Source organism: Anser cygnoides, chromosome 14, assembly GCF_040182565.1.
Source record: "Anser cygnoides isolate HZ-2024a breed goose chromosome 14, Taihu_goose_T2T_genome, whole genome shotgun sequence".
NCBI lineage: Eukaryota > Metazoa > Chordata > Aves > Anseriformes > Anatidae > Anser > Anser cygnoides.
Window position 1 is genome coordinate 9,186,093 of NC_089886.1, and position 15,787 is coordinate 9,201,879.

Here is a 15,787-nt window from a genome sequence, read left to right on the forward strand (position 1 = left end):
AAGGGGGACCTGGGGACACCTCCACCCCCCGGCCCACGCCAAGACAAGAGCCGGGGCACAGCGCCTTGGTATACATCATACATTTATTAGTGAATATCCCTCTCAAAATCAGCCACAACATTAAAAAAAATAATGATTGCACTACTTGGTCAAGCAGAACTAGCAACTTTCATTTTAAAAAAAGTACAAATCTGTTAAAAATTTCAATCAGTATAATACACATATATATAATACAACATACTAGTTATGTTAAATGCTACAAAACCAATATGATTCCAATGGAATGGAAAAAAAACAAACACTTTTAGAGCTTTAAGAACCTTTTTTTTTCTATATATTAGCCTTTTTTCAAATACATACATGGGAAAAATGAGGTAACTGTAAAATGTGCAAGTAACAGAGCAAAAAAAATTATATATATATATTTATATATATATATATATATAAAAACTTTCTAACACAGAACACACGTCCTAGCACCTTCCGGGGAGCCGCGGCGTGGCGCGGCGCTCCCGCTGGAGGGCCCGGGGACTGGTATAATAGAACAGTAAACAGTCCACTATCCCACCACAGGAAATCATTGGTAAACAGTGGTATCTACAGCGCAGTCAGCAATCACAAACACCCTAAATAATTGTTTTTTATTTTTTTTTTTTAAGTATGGTTTTTTTTTTTTGTCTTTTTTGTCTTTTTTTTAAATGATACTTTTTTTTAGCTGCTCATTGGAATAAATTCTGCAGCACACGAGCTGTGAGCTTTCGAGTCGCCGTCAAAGGACCGTAAGGCTTTCCTGGCTCCCTGGGCACCGCGAGGGCGGGAGGGGAGGTTGGGGTGGGTGGGGGGGAGTGGGGGGCGTCTCCGGGGCGCGAGGCCGCCGCGCGGCACGGGGACTCCTTTGGTTATCTGTCACTGAGCGAGGGGCACGGGGAGGGGGCCGGGGTCCTGCCCAGGGGGCACCGAGCCCAGCGGTGCCAGCACCCGCGGCGTGGCGGAGCTGCTGGCGGAGCTCCCCCCCCCCCCCCACCCCGAACCCCGGGCCTCGACCCGGTGCCGTGAGGCGGCGGGGAGAGGCAGGCGGAGAGGGGAGCCCACCGGCAGCGCGCCCCCCCCCCCCCAGCCAATCGGGAGCGGCCGTATCTCAGCGGCCCCGTGATTGACACGCCCCTCCGGACCAATGGCGTGGCGGCGCGGGGGGCTCCGTCCCGCCCGGCCACCTGCTGGGCGCGGTCCCTCTCCTCACACCTCGCCCCACCGCCGCCATCCCCCCCCCGGGGCCCAGCCCCGCCGCCGCCTGCCCCCCGCCCCGCGGGGAGCGGCCCCTTGCACACGCCGCCGCCACCCCCGGCCGCCGCCGCCGCCGCCTCCCGCCTGGAAGGGGCGCAGGCCCCGCGGGGAACGGCCCTGAAAGCCTCACGGTCCTGCTGCGGCGTTGCGGACATGTGCAGTACAGTGCATGGCAGTTATCAGCTGAGCACAAAAACCCCTCTCCCCACCCCCCTCACCCCACAGCCGGCTAGACGTAGTAGCCAAGACCACGTTCCAAGCTGGTCAGACATGCATGCATATTTGTGAACATTTACATAGGGCTGGCGGCCGCGCACGGAGGCTCCCAGGCGTCGGCGACGCGGGGAGGGCGCTCCTCTCCTCCCCCCCCCACCTCCCGTCACCCCCCCCCCCCTCCTCCTCGCTAATTAATCATGCAAAACGACTTCGGCCACGCCGCCCGCCGCCGCCGCCCCGAACGGCCGGCACCCGCTCCCCCGGCCCCGGCGGGACACGTCCCCGCGCACGGCGTCCCCGCAGCGAGGGGCCGGGGGCAGCGCTGAACAGGCGCCGCGGTCCCGAGGGGAAAACACGCCGCGAGGTCACGGATAACCCCCCCCCCCCCCACGCCGGCCCCGCGCTGCGCCGTCCAGCCAGCAGGACGGGGGCGCTCGGGGCTCATTCGGGTTACGACAGCGGGAACCCGGCGTGCGGGGCCAGGAGGCGAAATGGGGGGGCTGCCACACGGCCACGGGGCTCCCTGCTGGCCTTGGCTGCCTCGCCGGGCACCACGAGCCCCGGCCCCGGGAGGGAACGAACGGGGAGAGGGGCTGGGGCCGCGCCAGCACCATCCTCCCACCTGGGAAGGACACCGAGCAGCCGGCACCGCCCTCCTGGGGCGCCCCGGGGGAAGCGGGGCGCAGGCGCCGGTGCCCCGGCGTCGCCCCGGGTTGCTGGTGTCCCGCCACGGCCGCACCGCGCCGGCCGGCTCCTCCGGCTGTCCCCCGGGGGGCCGCCGGCCCCCAACCCGCGGCGCTCCCTCCTCTCTCCTCCCCGCGTCCTCCGCGAGCAACGCCGAGGGGAGGAGCCGCGTGCCGCCGGGTCGAGCGGCCACGAAACCAAAAACGCAACGGAAAGGGAAAGGAAACGGAAGGGTGAAAAAAAAAATCTAAAAAAAAAAAAAAAAAAAAAAGGGAAAAAAAAAAGTTCTCTAGCAGAGTACAAAGACCTGGAAAGTGATGGAGCAACGACAGCGTCTTTGGAGTGCGGAGGACGCGGCCACGCGCCGCCCGCCACCGGCACTACACGATTCGGGGCCCCGGGAGCGCGGCGGGCAGGCGTCCGGCCGAGTCCGAGCCACGGCGGAGGAGGAGGGCTGGCCGGGAGCCCGGGCTGCTCAATGCTCACCACATCCGAGGAGAGGCTTTGGGGAGGGGGGGTAAGCGCACGGTCAGGCCCTGGCAGCGGGCAGCGGCCCCCGCCCCTGGCCCGACGTCCTCGTCCTCTAGCGAATTGTGCGGCACAGCGCCCGCCAGCCTCAGTCCGCCTCCCGCTGCACCTCCGACGCGTCCGCCCGGCAGATGGGGCACGTGCGGTTCGCCTGCGAGGGCAAGGGGAGACGGGGGTGAGCAGGGGCCCCGCGGCACCCGAGGCGCCCGACGCCCTGCCGGGGGCTGGCGGCATCCGCAGCGCACGGTGCTCTGCACCGCACGGCACCAAGGCCGCCCAGAGCACCCCGAAACCCCCCCGGGAGGTACCTTTAACCATTTGTCGACACACTTGGCGTGGAACTCGTGGTTGCAGGGCAGGACGCGGAGAAGCTGCCGGGCCTCGAAGTCGCTGAAGCACACGACGCACCTGGGGGAGGCAGGCAGCCGTCAGAGCCAGGCCCCGCTGCGGCCCCGCTCCCCCCCGGACCCCGACCCCCGCGCCCGGCCCCCCGGGCCCGCTCACAGGGTCTGCTCGGACTGGTGGCTCTCGGGGTTGAAGCGGTACGACGGGAGGTGCTCGATGTCTGCTTTGGTGAGTCCCCGCGGCTTGGCCTCCCCCAGCCGCTCGGCCAGGTTCAGTAACGCCTGCGGGGAGACGCGCACGGCTCAGCCCCGGCGGAGCCACCCCGAAAACCCACGGGGGTCGCCCCGCGGGGCGGCAGAGCCGACGCACCTCGTAGTTCTCCATCTCCACGTCATCCACGTCCAGGTCCAGGCTGATCGTGGGCCCCACGGCCGTCGGCGACACGGGAAGCATGGAGCTGCGGGGGGAGGACGGGGTGGTCGGCGCGGGCGCCCTCCCAGCGCAGGGGGAGCGGGCTGCGAGCCCCAACCTCCGCCCTGGTGTCCCGGGGGTGGGGGGCAGAGGCACCGAATCAGCCCTGCCCCCCGCGTCCCACGTCCCCCCAGTACTCACAGGAAATAGGGCAGGAAGCCCGGGTAGTACGGGGGGGGCGGCGGAGGGGGCGGCGGGGGGGGCAGCGCCTGCTGCAGCCGGTACCGCTGGGTGTTCAGCCGCCGGGGCATCATGTGGGGATATGGCTGCGGGGAGACGGGGGGTGGGGGGCGCTCAGGGCCGTGCAGCACGGCCCCCCCAACCCCGCCGCGTCCCCCCGGCCCCGCGCCGTGGCGAGGACTTACCACGCCGAAGGGCAGCTCTTGGTGCAGCGGGTCGTGGGGGAGGTAATGCAGCGGCACGGAGGGGGAGAGCGTGGGGGCGTGGTGGGACGGGGGGTACGTGAAGCCGGCGATGGGGTGCTGCTCCCCTCGCAGGTCCACGTCATTGTCTATCCTCTGCAGAGGCTGTGGGGGAAACGGTTAGGCTGGGGGGGGAAAGGGGTGGCCAAACTTCATCCGCCGGTGCTAGCGGGGCGTAGGCAGCCCGGGCATCCCGCCCAGCGCACACCCACAGGGGGTGCAGAGAGAGGGGACCCCACACCAGCTTGTCTCGGGGCCCCGTGCCACTGCGGCCACGCGGCGCAGACCCCCCAGCCCCCGCCCCGACTCACCATGCGCGGGTGCTGGGCTTGGAGAGGTACGAACTGCCCCAGGGGCGCCATGTGGGGCGGCTGGTGGGGGGGCACTGGCGGCGGGGGCGGGTGCAGGATGTAATGGTCGCTGGAGATGAGGGGGGGGAACGTCTGGTAGGAGACGGGGAGCTGTTGCATGGCGCATGCCTGGATCAGCTGCGGGGCGGGGAGAGAAACGTGGGTCAAACCCAGCGCGGGCACAAACGCCTGCCCCCTCCCCAGGGCCCCAAGCAGCCCCCGCGCCCCCGGCCCTTGCAGTCCTATGGGCTTGGGCACCCCCGGCCCAGGCTGTCCCCGGACGTCCCCGCCGGTGTCCCCGCACTCACCGGGGGCGGGAGGCAGCAGAGCGGGTAGTGCTGTCCGCTGAACATCACTGAGCATGCTGGGAGCTGCTGGGTGCTGCACCCAGGGATGTGCTGGCCGGCGTGGATGGGGAAGCCTTGCGTCGTGACGGTGGTGACCGTGTAGGAGAGAGGGACGGGTCCCTGGTGCACCTGGGGACGAGGCACCGAGGGCGCAGTCAGAGGGCACGGCCCCAGCTCGGCTGCCCCCGTCCCAGCAGGGCGGCAGCAGGGCGCTGAGCACCCGCTGCTGGGACACGAGCACGTCACCGTCCCACCAGCGCACCCGGAGCGGTGCTGAGCAGGGGCTGGGCTCCACGGGGGTTTTGGAGCCCGCTTTGCACCCAGCGGTCAGCCTGGCACGGGCTCCGACCCCGCACCACCCCCCTGGATGACGTGTGGCAGCAGTGACGACAGCCGTGCCAGGGGACTGCCCCCACCCCGAGGGACAGGGACCACCCTGCACAGCCCCCAGGCCGGCAGGGCCCTGGGATTTACACGCTCGGAGAGCAGAGCACCGGCAGCCTCGGGGCTGCAACCGGCCGGAGGGGACCCAGGGACACGTCTCGGGACCCCCGTCCCCCTGGGCACCAGCCCGGGGCCACCATGAGGTCGCCCTCGGCAGGGCAGCGGCACCTACCTGGTCGTGCAGATCCACCATGAATGGGTTCTGGTGGGGCGGGTGAGCGGCCGGGTGCAGCATTCGTGGCGGTGTGCTGGGGAGAGCGTAGGCGCGGGGCTCATCTACAGGGATGTGCGGCTGCTGGGGGAAGGCAGGGTGCAGCTGGGTCTCATCCTGGCCCAGCAGGGTTGCCAGAGGGCGGTCGCGTCGTCCCCACTGACGTCTGGCAGGGGGGCTGCGGGGCCACGGCGGGAGAGAAACAGAGCAGGAGTGACCCCCGGGCCAGGGGGAGCGCGGCCCCTGCCCGGCTCCAGGGGGGGGACGCTCAGGGCTGGGCTCCTCGTCCCACTGCCCAGCTCCAGCTCCTCCGCTCGCCCCGTGCGCGTGGTTCTCGTCCTCTGCGTGAAAGGGACCCCCCCGTGCCGCGACCGGCCGTGCCCACCAGACGCGCTCCCCCACCGTCAGCCGCCCCCCCCGGAGCCCGCCGGGTGCTGGCAGCCGCCCTGGCGCACCCCTGGAGGCGGGCACGAGCGCCGCCCCGCGCCCCGTACCTTCGCCGGAGGTGGTCGGGGCTGCTGCAGGGTCCCCCCGAGAACCGGCGTTGGTTAAAGGGCGCAGAGGGAGGCCGCCTATTCACTGCCAGTTCCCATGGTCGCATTGGTGACGTCGGGAGGCGGATGGGCGCGCGCGCGGGACCTCAGGCTCCGGGGCAGGGCGAGACACCAGCACCTTGGATCCTGCGGGAAGGACAGCGGGTCACGGCCCCCGAACCCCCGGGGCGGCACGGGGCTGGAGCCCAGCCGCGAGCCCCAAATCCTCTCCCTGCTGTGGGAGAGGGGAGGGAGGAGAGGCGCGGAGCCGGCCCCGGGCAGCAGCCGTGCCCCGGGATGCGCCGGGGGGGGGAATGCTGGGGCCGGACGCCCGCTGACCCTGCCTCTGCCCCTCCGCCCCCCCAGCGCGAGACCCGGACACGGGGTGAGAGAAGCAAGCACGTGCTTTTGGCACGGAGCGAAGCAAGCGGCCGAGGCCCTCGCGGCTGCGGTGGGGTCGGGGGCTGCGCGCTGGCTGAGGGCAGCCCGGGCTTTGCGGCGCATCCCTGGCGCAGCGGGGCTGCTCTAGGGGCTGCTGGGTCCCACGGGCTCCTGCGCGCCCTACGCTGGGCTCAGGCCACCGAGCGCTGCCTGAGGCTCAGGCCGGGCACAGGGGCTGCCTGCTGAGGGGGAGCCGTGCTCGGGACGGGGCCGACAGCGTGCCGCGAGCGGGGTGTGCGCGGCTGGAGCGGGGAACTGCGGGTGTGAGGGCAGGCAGCCTTCCTCCGTGGCCCCGTGCCACCGGCACCTGCGCGGGGACGGGGCTCGCGGGGACACTGCGCCAAGGCCAGGCCCCGCCAGCACCCCGCCTGGCCGCATCCCCACACCGGGGCCATGCAGTGCAGCCCCCACAGCACAGCGCAGCCCCCGGCCCTACCGGAGCGCCGCGCGGAGAGGCTCCCCAGAGGTTCCCCAGGCTCCGCGTGGCCCCGGTTCCCAGGGGACGAAGCGGCCGCCGGTCGCCCCTAGGTAGCCCAAGCAGCCTCCTGCTCGCCAGCCTCCCCCTGCCTGCGCCGGACAGCGGGGAGCAGCCCCGGCCTCGACGCCGTGCCCCCTAACCCAGCTCGCTGCAGGCTGCCTCCTCCTCCTCCTCCTCCCCCCGGTGCCCATGCGGGCCCACCCAGCCCCGCTCCACGGGACCGGGCACAAACTCCCCGCGTGGGCTCAGGCCTCAGCGAGGACAGCAGCACCCGGGGGGGGGGGGGGGGGGGCCGGGGGGGTCCCCTCCGGGTGCCAGCCCCGCACACGGCTCGGCCGCTCGGCTCGCCCCGTGCCACCCACCGGGGCACCGGGTCCTGCCGTGCGTGGCCGTGGTTCCCCCGGTGTGTGCCCTCCCCCCCACCCCCGCCACGGTGCCCAGGCCCTGGGTGACCCCCGGGCAGCCCGGGGGAGGCGGCGGCAGCAGCAGCAGCAGCCCCGGGCTCGGTGCCACCGGGCCCCCCCCGGTACAACCTCCCGGGACCCCCGGACACGGCGCGCGCCCCCCGGGCAGCAGGCACAAAGTTAGCGGCGTGCCAGCGGCTCCCGCCCGCTGCCATCTGCCGGGGGCAGCGCCGGTCCCCGGGGAGCTGCCGCGACCCCGCAGCCCCCCCGTTACCTCCCCCCTCCCCCAACCCCCTCCCGGTGCCCCGGGGGTCCCGGAGCGGCGGGGGGGGGGGGGGGTTGAGCTCGCAGCGCCGCGCCCACCCCCCCAACACCCCCGGGGGCCGCCTGACCCCGCGGGCCCGGCCGTGCCCGCAGCCCCCCCGGTGGGGGGTCGGGACCCGCGGTGTGGGGGGGCTGAGCCCCCCCCGGTAACCGCCCGGTGCCCTCCCGGCGGCGCGGAGCTGTGGCTTTAAGAGCGGCCGCTGCGGGGCCATGTGCTCGGCGCCAAACAAAAGCAATAACAAAGGCGGCCGCCGGGCCCCGCCGCCGCCGCCCCGGGGCAGGTGCCCCCCCCCCCCCACCGGGCCCGGTACCGGGAAGGTACCGGGGGAAGGAGGGGAGGGGCGGCGGGGGGATGGAGGGGGGGGATGGGGGGGGGCGGCGCCCGCCCCGCTCCCGGTTGCCCCCCCCCCGTCCCTTCCGGACCTACCTGCACCGCCGCTCCGGGAGCCGCTGCGGCGCCCCCGCCCCCTCCCGCCGCTCTTTGTTCGCCGACAACGGGGGCCCGGGCCTGGCCCGCCCCCCCCCTCCGGTTCCCCTCCCGGTCCTCCCGTCCCGTCCCGTCCCGTCCCTCCCCTGCCGTCCCCTCCCGCCTCCCTCCCGCCCCCCGCCGGGCCGGCCCCCTCCCCGCCGCCGCCGCCGTTTCCGGTGCCTCTTTTGTTGTGCGCGGCGGTGGCGGTGGCGGGGGGGGGGGGAGGCGGCGGCGGGGGGCGCCTGCCCCTTTAAGAACCGGCGGCGGCACGCACCGGGCCGGGACGCGGCACGCGGAGGGCGCGGGGGCGCGCGCGCGGCTGGCGGGAGGGGAGGGGGGAGGGGGAGGGAGGGGGGAGCGGGCGGGAGGGGAGGGGAGGGGGGGGGAGAGAGGGAGAGGGAGGCGCGCGCGCGCGCGCGGCCCACGTGACCAGGCGTGTCACGCTCCGCGGCCATCTTGGAGGCGCGGGGCCGGGCCGCCACGCGGGGCAGCGGCGGGCCCGCCCCGCCGGGGGAGGGGAGGGGGGGCGGTGTCCTAGCAACGGTATCCAAGGAGGGGGGGCCCTTAGCAACGGGGCCCGGGCCTGGGCCGGCCCCGCGGGAGCCGCGGAACCGGGCCGCGGCCCTGCCCCCGGGGCACCGGGCTGCCCCCCGCCGCCTCCCCGCACACCCGGCAGCAGCGCAGCGCCCGCGGGAGGCCCCCAACGCCCCCAGGAGCCCTGCTGGAGGCCGGGTGCTGCCCCCCCTCACAGCCCGGTGACCAGGCCCGGTCAGCCGTGGCCGGGTGGGAGCGCGGCCAGCCCTGCTGTGATGCCCTGTGAGCAGCCCGCCCCCGGGAGCCGGGCTGTGGGGCGCTACCGACCAAACGGGAGCTGATTAATTTGCAGCGTCACCCCCCCGTAAAGGAAACCTCGGGTGGGTGGCGATGGTTTAACGGCTCTGCAGGCTCAGCAGCACGGGAAGCACGCTCAGCCCCGTCCCGTCCCCACGGGCAGTTCGCCCGCCCTCACCTCCTCACCCCACACCCGGGCACACAAGCACGAGAGGAACCGCAGCGGCCTCACGGATCCCCCGGGGCACGGGGTGCCGCGGGGCGGAACTCCCTCCGCCACAGCTCCGACAGCCAGCTGCTTCCATCCCCCCGGCGGGGGGCACGGGGCAGCCCTGTGGCAAGGGTCAGGCCCCCGCGCTCAGACGGGCACCGCAGGAGGGGAGAGCCAAAGGGCGGAATCGTCAGCCCAGCCCCGACAGTCACCTCTCGAGGTCCGCCCCGCCACAACCTCTCTGCGCTTCCAGAGCCGGGGAGCGGAGGGAAGAGGAGGCACACGGCACCCTGCGCTCTGAACTTGCCCCCGTCTGCTGGCAGAGGCAGCGTCGCGCCTTCCCGAGGCCGCCGGGACACGGCGTGATGCCGGGCACAGCACAAGCAGCAAGGCACCGGCCGCGGGCAGAGGCCACAGGCCGGTATCTGCGGACACTCCCTCCCGCCGCGCTCCAGCAGCGCCAGCTCCCCTGTGGGCAGCAGCTATCGATGTCCTTGGGACGGCGGTGGGAGAAGCCATCGACGGAACGTGGCTCTGCGGTGAGGCGATGCCTGCGCTCCGTGCCCCAACAGGCCGGATGGTTCCTGCCGCAGGGCCCCGTGCCTGCCCAGCCAGCCCCTGCAGGGACGGGGCTCCAGGCGTCCAGCCCCCACCAGGACACGGCGTCTGGAAGTGGCTCGGCCCACAGCTGCCCTGCTGCCTTGGGGACAGAGCTGCGCGCACCGCCACCAACGTGCCACGCTGCCCCAGGGCTCCGCCACCACACGAAGGCCGCTGGTGACCACGGACCACCAGTGCGACAGCATCTCTGTGTGGGCACAAGGCTGGAGGAGCCCAAGGGACACCCCTCCAGTGCTACAGCAGGGCCAGCCGTGCTTCTGGGCCAGGACGAGGGGTCCCGGGTCCGTCTACCCGCTCTCCTCAGCTGATCTTGACCCTCGCCCCAGCCGCCGAGACCAGAGGAAGCTCCCCAGCTGCGGGGGCTGCACGTGCCCGGCTCCTGCCCCAAGGGGCTGCGCAGGACGAACTCGGCTGCCTCGCAGCCAGCGGGAGGCCCGTCCTCTCCCTCACCGGAGCCAGAGGTCGGCGGAATGGAAGCCAGCCCGAGCCCGGGCTCTTTACGGCACCATCTGCTGCTGCAGACGAGCCGCCTCCCTGGCCCCATATATAGGTCAGGTCTGCCACGGGATTAGCCGGGGGGGTTCCGGCGCCGTGAGCACGACTCCCGCTGGAGAGACGCTCTGCCCCATCCTCCCCCCAACACCCACCACGCCGACAGCTCGCATCCACGTTCTCCCCAGCCTCTCCCCCAGCTCCAGGGAGAGGAAAACGCCCCAGATCCTCCTCTCCCCTCCCCAGCGGCTGCAAAACAAGTGGGAAGAAACCGGCGCCACGGAGCCCCCGGCCTGCAGCGGGGCCCCGCAGGAGCATCCCCACCCTACAAACTGCCCCCCAACAAACCCCGGGGGACGCGGGACACCCCGACATCGGCGGGCGCGGCAGGGCGAGGTGCTTCTCGGCCGCGGAGCCGGGGGGAGAGGAGCTCCCTCCCCGCTCGCAGGCCCGGCGGAGCCGAGTGCTGGCAGTGGAGGCAAGGACGCCTCCGCCGCGATCGCGCGCCACCCACTCACGCCCCCGGGCTGACAGCGCTCCCGTCAAACGCCTCCAGCCACGCACACGTGGGGAGGCTGACATGAGGAGCGAGGAGAGCTGCACAGGCAGCGGAACCGATAGCGCCCGGCTTCCTGCCGATCTCTCCCACGTGGATTCTCTGATGTCTAATAGCGAGGCTGAGCTGCACTGCAGAGGGAGAGCGAGCAACGCCTTCCCCCCCACGGGGCAGGGGCGAGCCCGGACCTCAGAGACGGCCACCACGCTGCTGATCCTAACTGAGACGGTCCGGCACGTTTAAAGCAGAGAGAAGACTCCCAAATAAACAGCCTGCACGAGCCTTCATCTCCTCAGGACAGGGTAAAGGACCTGCAGGGCCACCTCCCCCTTTCCTCGTTTGCCCTGCGAACACCTGCACGGCCCGCACAGCACGGCCAGAGGCGGCGCAGCAGCTCGGGTCCTGCTGGAGCTCAGCAGCACCAGGCAACCTGAGGTGTCCTCTGCTCCGCTCCCGCAGCCTGGCCCAGCCCGCGGGGCGCTCCGGCACCACACGAGCAGCCAGAGAAGTGTCCTCGCAGTGCGGGGAGCCCTCAGCAGCCCCTGGAGGACAGGACCCCCCTCCCACGGACGCTGAGCACCCCGCTCACCTCTGTCCTTCCTGGCATCGTGCCGCAGCCCGGCCGCACGCGGCTGGGAGAAGAGGAGCCCAGCGGCCACGTTCCCCCCCCAGCCCTCCCGCTGCTTCCTACCGCAGGCTTCAGCGCTCCGCTCCTCTGCGCGGTGGTTCCACCCAAACCCCCTTCCTAAAACGGGGACCCCATCTCCCCCCGAGTCCCGGGGAGCAGGGATGCAGCCCCCTCCTCCTCCCGAGTCCCCAGCTCGCCCGTCCCCCCTCCACAAGCACCCTGCCCAGCCCGGCCCGCTCTCTCCCCGCCTGCCAAGCGAGCGGCCGAGGGGCTGGCCTGCAGACACCCCCCCTGCTGCTCCGCCGGGCTCGGGCTGGCCCCTCTGCCTCCCTCCTGCCGCCGGGCACGGGCAGGGCCAGGAGCGGTTCCCTTATCGCCCAGCTAAAGGGAGCCTCTTGAGAGCGCTGGTGACAGCCAGGAAGTTGGGCCGGCTGCTTTGTTTTGCATTTTAAGAAGCCTGCAGGGCCCCCGACAACCCACAACGTTCGTTTTCGGAAAGGAGCTCAGAGGAACAGACAGTTTTCACCAACTGTTTGCCCTCTTTCGTCCTTGATTGCAAACCTGCCGAGAGGCGGCTTTCAAGGTGCTCTGAGGCAGGCGCTGACCAGTGCCTTAAGCACGAAGGAAGCTTGCTGCCCTTCCTCCCTGGCACATCGCTCATGGACAACCCCACACCGCTGCCTGGGGACGGTTTTAAGAGGAAAAAAACCAAAAACTAACAAACCCCACCACCACCGTGGTTTCCAAGCTGGCAGCCCCCATGCCCAAAGCGCGACTCTGCGGTGGCAGCAGAGCCGCCCGGGGCGCAGGAGCTGGCTGACCTCTGCTACGGCTCTCGCCGGCAGATTTTTGTCGTTCACCGCTTGCCCAAAGCGCGGGCACGGAGGGAAAAGCAACCGAGGCGCTCGGATCGAAAGGCAAACGCGGCCGGGGAGCCCCGGGCACCACAGGGGAAAGGCAGCCTGCTGGGGGGACGCGGGGCTCCTCCTGCCAGGCCGGGGCAGGGGGAAGGACCCCAGTCAGAGCCCCGGTTCTCCGGGGAATTGGGCGCTGAGGTGCCGCAGCCCGTGGTCACCACGATGCAGGCTCCCCGAGAGGCAGCAGCTCCCCGCAGGCGGCACAGCGGGCCGGTCCCTGTCCCCTGCGTGCTGGAGCTGAGAACCTGCGCCCTGCTTTCCCGCAGAGCCAGGGGAAGCCCGGAGCTTCAGCGCGGCAGCTGCTGAGGCCGGGTCTGCAGGGACAGGGCCGCAGCTGGAGGACCGGACCCCGCAGGCGTAACGCCTGCCACGGGCGCTGCGTGCCGGGCACGGCGCTCTCCTCACCCTTGCCACACGCGCACGGCCAAGCAGGGACCTCCCAAAACACCCCGCCCCAGGAAACCTGCGCTGCCCCCGGGCACGAGGGCGAAGGAAAGGAGAAACACCCTGGGCTGACGGCGCGGCCCCACGCTGCTCCCCTCCGGAAGTGACCTTCAGGAGAGCTGCCCGGCACCCCAAACCTCCCCAAAAAGCCTCCTCGGGTGTTTCAGCAGCCCGTGACAGCCTCACGCATCAAACAGGCGCCCCGGCGCTGTGCCTGCCTGCCCGAGCACCTCCTGGGGCGAGCAAAGCCCCGACCGACCGTCGCTCCGGCACACGGCAGGCGACAAACCACACTGCGCCAGCTCGCCCCGAGCAGGGGGCCAAGGGCCGGCGGGTGAACGCCACGCACGACGCCTCGGTTCGAAGCTGAAAGCCCCGCGGCACCGAAAACCTCCGCGCTCCTCCGCCGAGAGCTCAGCGCCGGCCGCCCAGCCGTGCCCCGCGGCCAGGCTCACGTGACGGCCGAGTGGCTGCACACGGGAGGAGTGGCCGTAGTGACAGCCTGCCCGCTCCCGCCGGACGCACGGCTCGGCCCAGCAAATCCCCGCGCTCTGCAGCTCTCATTTACAAACCCCACACGCTCTGCACGGGTACGCGCAGGCTTCGGAGAGGGCTCGGTGCCCACGGCCCGGTGGAGACGCCGAGGGAGCAGCCAGCACGGGGCTCCCGGACCCCACGCCCCCCGTGCCCACCTGCACGAGGACGAGCCCACCCCAACCCCGGGGCAGGGTTGGGAGCCCCGCTTCGGGCCGGGAGCCCACCCTGGGACACCGCTGCTCCAGCGCCAGCCCCTCTGCGATCTCAGCGCGCTGCTCCCCACGGATGCTGGCACCCCGGGAAGCGGGGACGCCCGGCAGGACACGCGGGACCCCGCCACATCCAGCCCTGCTCCAGGCGACTTGGTTTCATCCCGAGGCGCTGCCCCGGGGCTCAGGACCTGGCTGGCTGCACGCACCTGGAAGAAATGCCATGAGCCAGGGCCCGGGCCCTAGCTGCTGGCTGTTACTTCGTTCCTCTAACAGCTCCATAAAGCAGGGATAATTAAATCTCCCCTAAACTCTCTGCCATTTAAAATAAAAATCCATAGCCCCCATTTCATTAGCTGGCTCTCGGTTTTACAGCTTGATCAATTCCCCTCGCGGAGCCCCGGCCCCAGGCGGGCAGACACAAACGGCGAGCGGCTTCCCCCGGCGGATCCACGGGGCCTCGCCGAGCCTGCCCTCCCCTCTTTGTTCTGCGCTCCCAGCCGGGCGCCGCGCGGCGTGTCAGGTAGGGGCGGCGTGCTCCTCCGCTCGAGGGACCGCCACCGCCACGCGCTGCTCCACGACTCACGGCGAGAGCAGAGGCGGCGGCGATGCTCCCTCCGGAGTTGGGGCGGCCCGGCAGGGACCCCAAAAACGCGGCCCCAACCCTGAAGGCGCGGCAGGCCGGGCGGCGCGGCGGTACCGCCGCTCCTCTCGCTCCGAGGCGACGCGGGACGAGGCCTGGCTCTCGCGGAGAGAAGCAGCGTCTGCCCTGAGCTCCCCCGCACGAAGCGGAAGAGCGCGAGCGCCGGGACCCAAACTCACCATTTCCTGCCCTTCCCGTCCCGCCTCGCTCCCCGTCGGGCTGCCCGGGCCAGCCGGGGCTCCGGATGGCTCCTGCCGCCCCTGCGAGCCTCTCCCCCGGCACGGCGGGGAGCTGCTGGCTCCCGGCAGCAGACGGAGGGAAGCGCCCAGCCAGCAGGGCGCCCGCGGGGCCGGGATCAGCACCTGCCTGACGCCCCGCACGCCGGCACCCAAGCCGCTGGGGCGGACGACGCCGTCCCCGCGGGGCAGGTCCCCGGGACACCGCTCGGAGCCCAGCGGGGCCGTGACCCCCGGCACGGCACGGGTCGGGCAGGGGGGTCGCCCCGAGCCGCCCCGCCAGCTTCGAAGCGAGCACCCAAAGGTGCCAAAGCGAGGCGCCCGGCGGGCGCTGCGCGTTAGCGGTATTTTTAGCCGCTGCTGTGGAGCCGGCCTTACTACTGCCCGCGCAGCCTGCGCACTTACCCGCCCCGCGGGCAGCAGCCGGCTCCCCTCCGACAGCCGCCGCTCCTCGGGGGCTCCCCGGGACGGGACGGGACGGGACGGAGCCGGCCCCACGGCCCCGCGGGGTGCCCGGGATCGGAGGGGCGGCACCGGGCGGCGGGGAGCCGAGCCCAGCGCCGAGCTCCGTGCCGGGGCGGCCGTCCCGGGGCACGGCCGGGGCTGGGGCAGGGGGACACCAGCGGGGCGTGCTCGGGGACGGCGCCCGCCTTCCTTCCCGCACCACCGCGGCCCAGCCGCCGCGGGGGAACGCGAGCCCCGCAGCACGGTGCCGGCACCGGGCCGCGCACACGGGCCCGGCCCGGGCCCCGCAGCCCAGCACCCCCCGGCCGTGCCCCGCCGGTTCCCGCCCCCCCCCCAACGCCGACTTCCCCCGGACTTTCCCCGCTCCCCCCCCCTCCCGGCCGGGCCCCCGCCGCCAGGCCGCAGCCCCGACCCGGCAGCCCCCGAGCGGCGCCCCCCGGCCCGCAGCCCGGTACCGGGGGCAGCCGGTGCCCAGCGGGGGGCCGGGCCCAGCCTCACCCCCCGGGGCCGGCAGGGCCGGGCACGGCCCCGGGGCTCCGCCGCCGCCCCCCCCGGTACCGGGGGCAGCCCGGGCGCCGCTCGCTCCTTCCCCCGGTGCCCCGGGGCCGCCCCCCCGGTCCCGGTCCCGCCCCGCGCCCCCCTCCCGGCCCCGGCCCCGCCGCCCCCGCCCCGCGCCCGCGCCCCGGGCCCAGCCCCGCACCTACCGGCGGCGCCGCCCCCGCCGCTCCGCGCCCGCCGGGGCCGTGCCGCGGCTCAGCCCGCTCGCATGGCGCGGGGCCGGGCCCGCCGGGCTCGGGGCCGCTCCCGGTGCCGCTCCCGCTCCGGCCTCGGCCGGCCTCAGCCCCGCCTCATGGCGCCCCCCGCGCCTGCCCCGCCGATGGCACCGGCCGCGCCGCGCCCCCCCCCCCCCGCGGGCTGCGATGGGCGCGTCCAAGCCCCTCCTCCTACCGCCGTAATGCCGCCAATAGGGGCGCAGCCGGAACCGCTACCGTAATGCTCCGAGCGGCGGCGCATAGGGGTAAGGCAGCGGGACGGGGGTGGGATGG

The 15,787-nt window shown here is 72.2% G+C and overlaps 1 protein-coding gene across 6 annotated transcripts; it reads right to left on the reverse strand.

The window, feature by feature from the left end:
• Positions 1 to 64: 64 nt before the first annotated feature.
• On the reverse strand, positions 65 to 15,602 carry RNF44 (ring finger protein 44). Of its 6 annotated transcripts, none has more exons than XM_066977190.1 (11): positions 15,446 to 15,602; positions 5,797 to 5,982; positions 5,264 to 5,480; positions 4,609 to 4,776; positions 4,262 to 4,438; positions 3,894 to 4,055; positions 3,670 to 3,794; positions 3,427 to 3,514; positions 3,217 to 3,338; positions 3,021 to 3,120; positions 65 to 2,863 (listed from the first exon to the last, which is right to left on the reverse strand). In XM_066977190.1, exons 2-11 carry the CDS (start codon positions 5,901 to 5,903, stop codon positions 2,801 to 2,803), a joined length of 1,329 nt encoding a protein of 442 aa, XP_066833291.1. In that variant the 5' UTR covers positions 5,904 to 5,982; positions 15,446 to 15,602; the 3' UTR covers positions 65 to 2,800. The 6 variants fall into 6 exon arrangements, with proteins under 6 accessions (XP_066833291.1, XP_066833294.1, XP_066833293.1 ...); XM_066977193.1 differs by lacking the exon at positions 15,446 to 15,602 and adding an exon at positions 14,682 to 15,036; XM_066977192.1 differs by lacking the exon at positions 15,446 to 15,602 and adding an exon at positions 8,226 to 8,298.
• Positions 15,603 to 15,787: the final 185 nt, after the last annotated feature.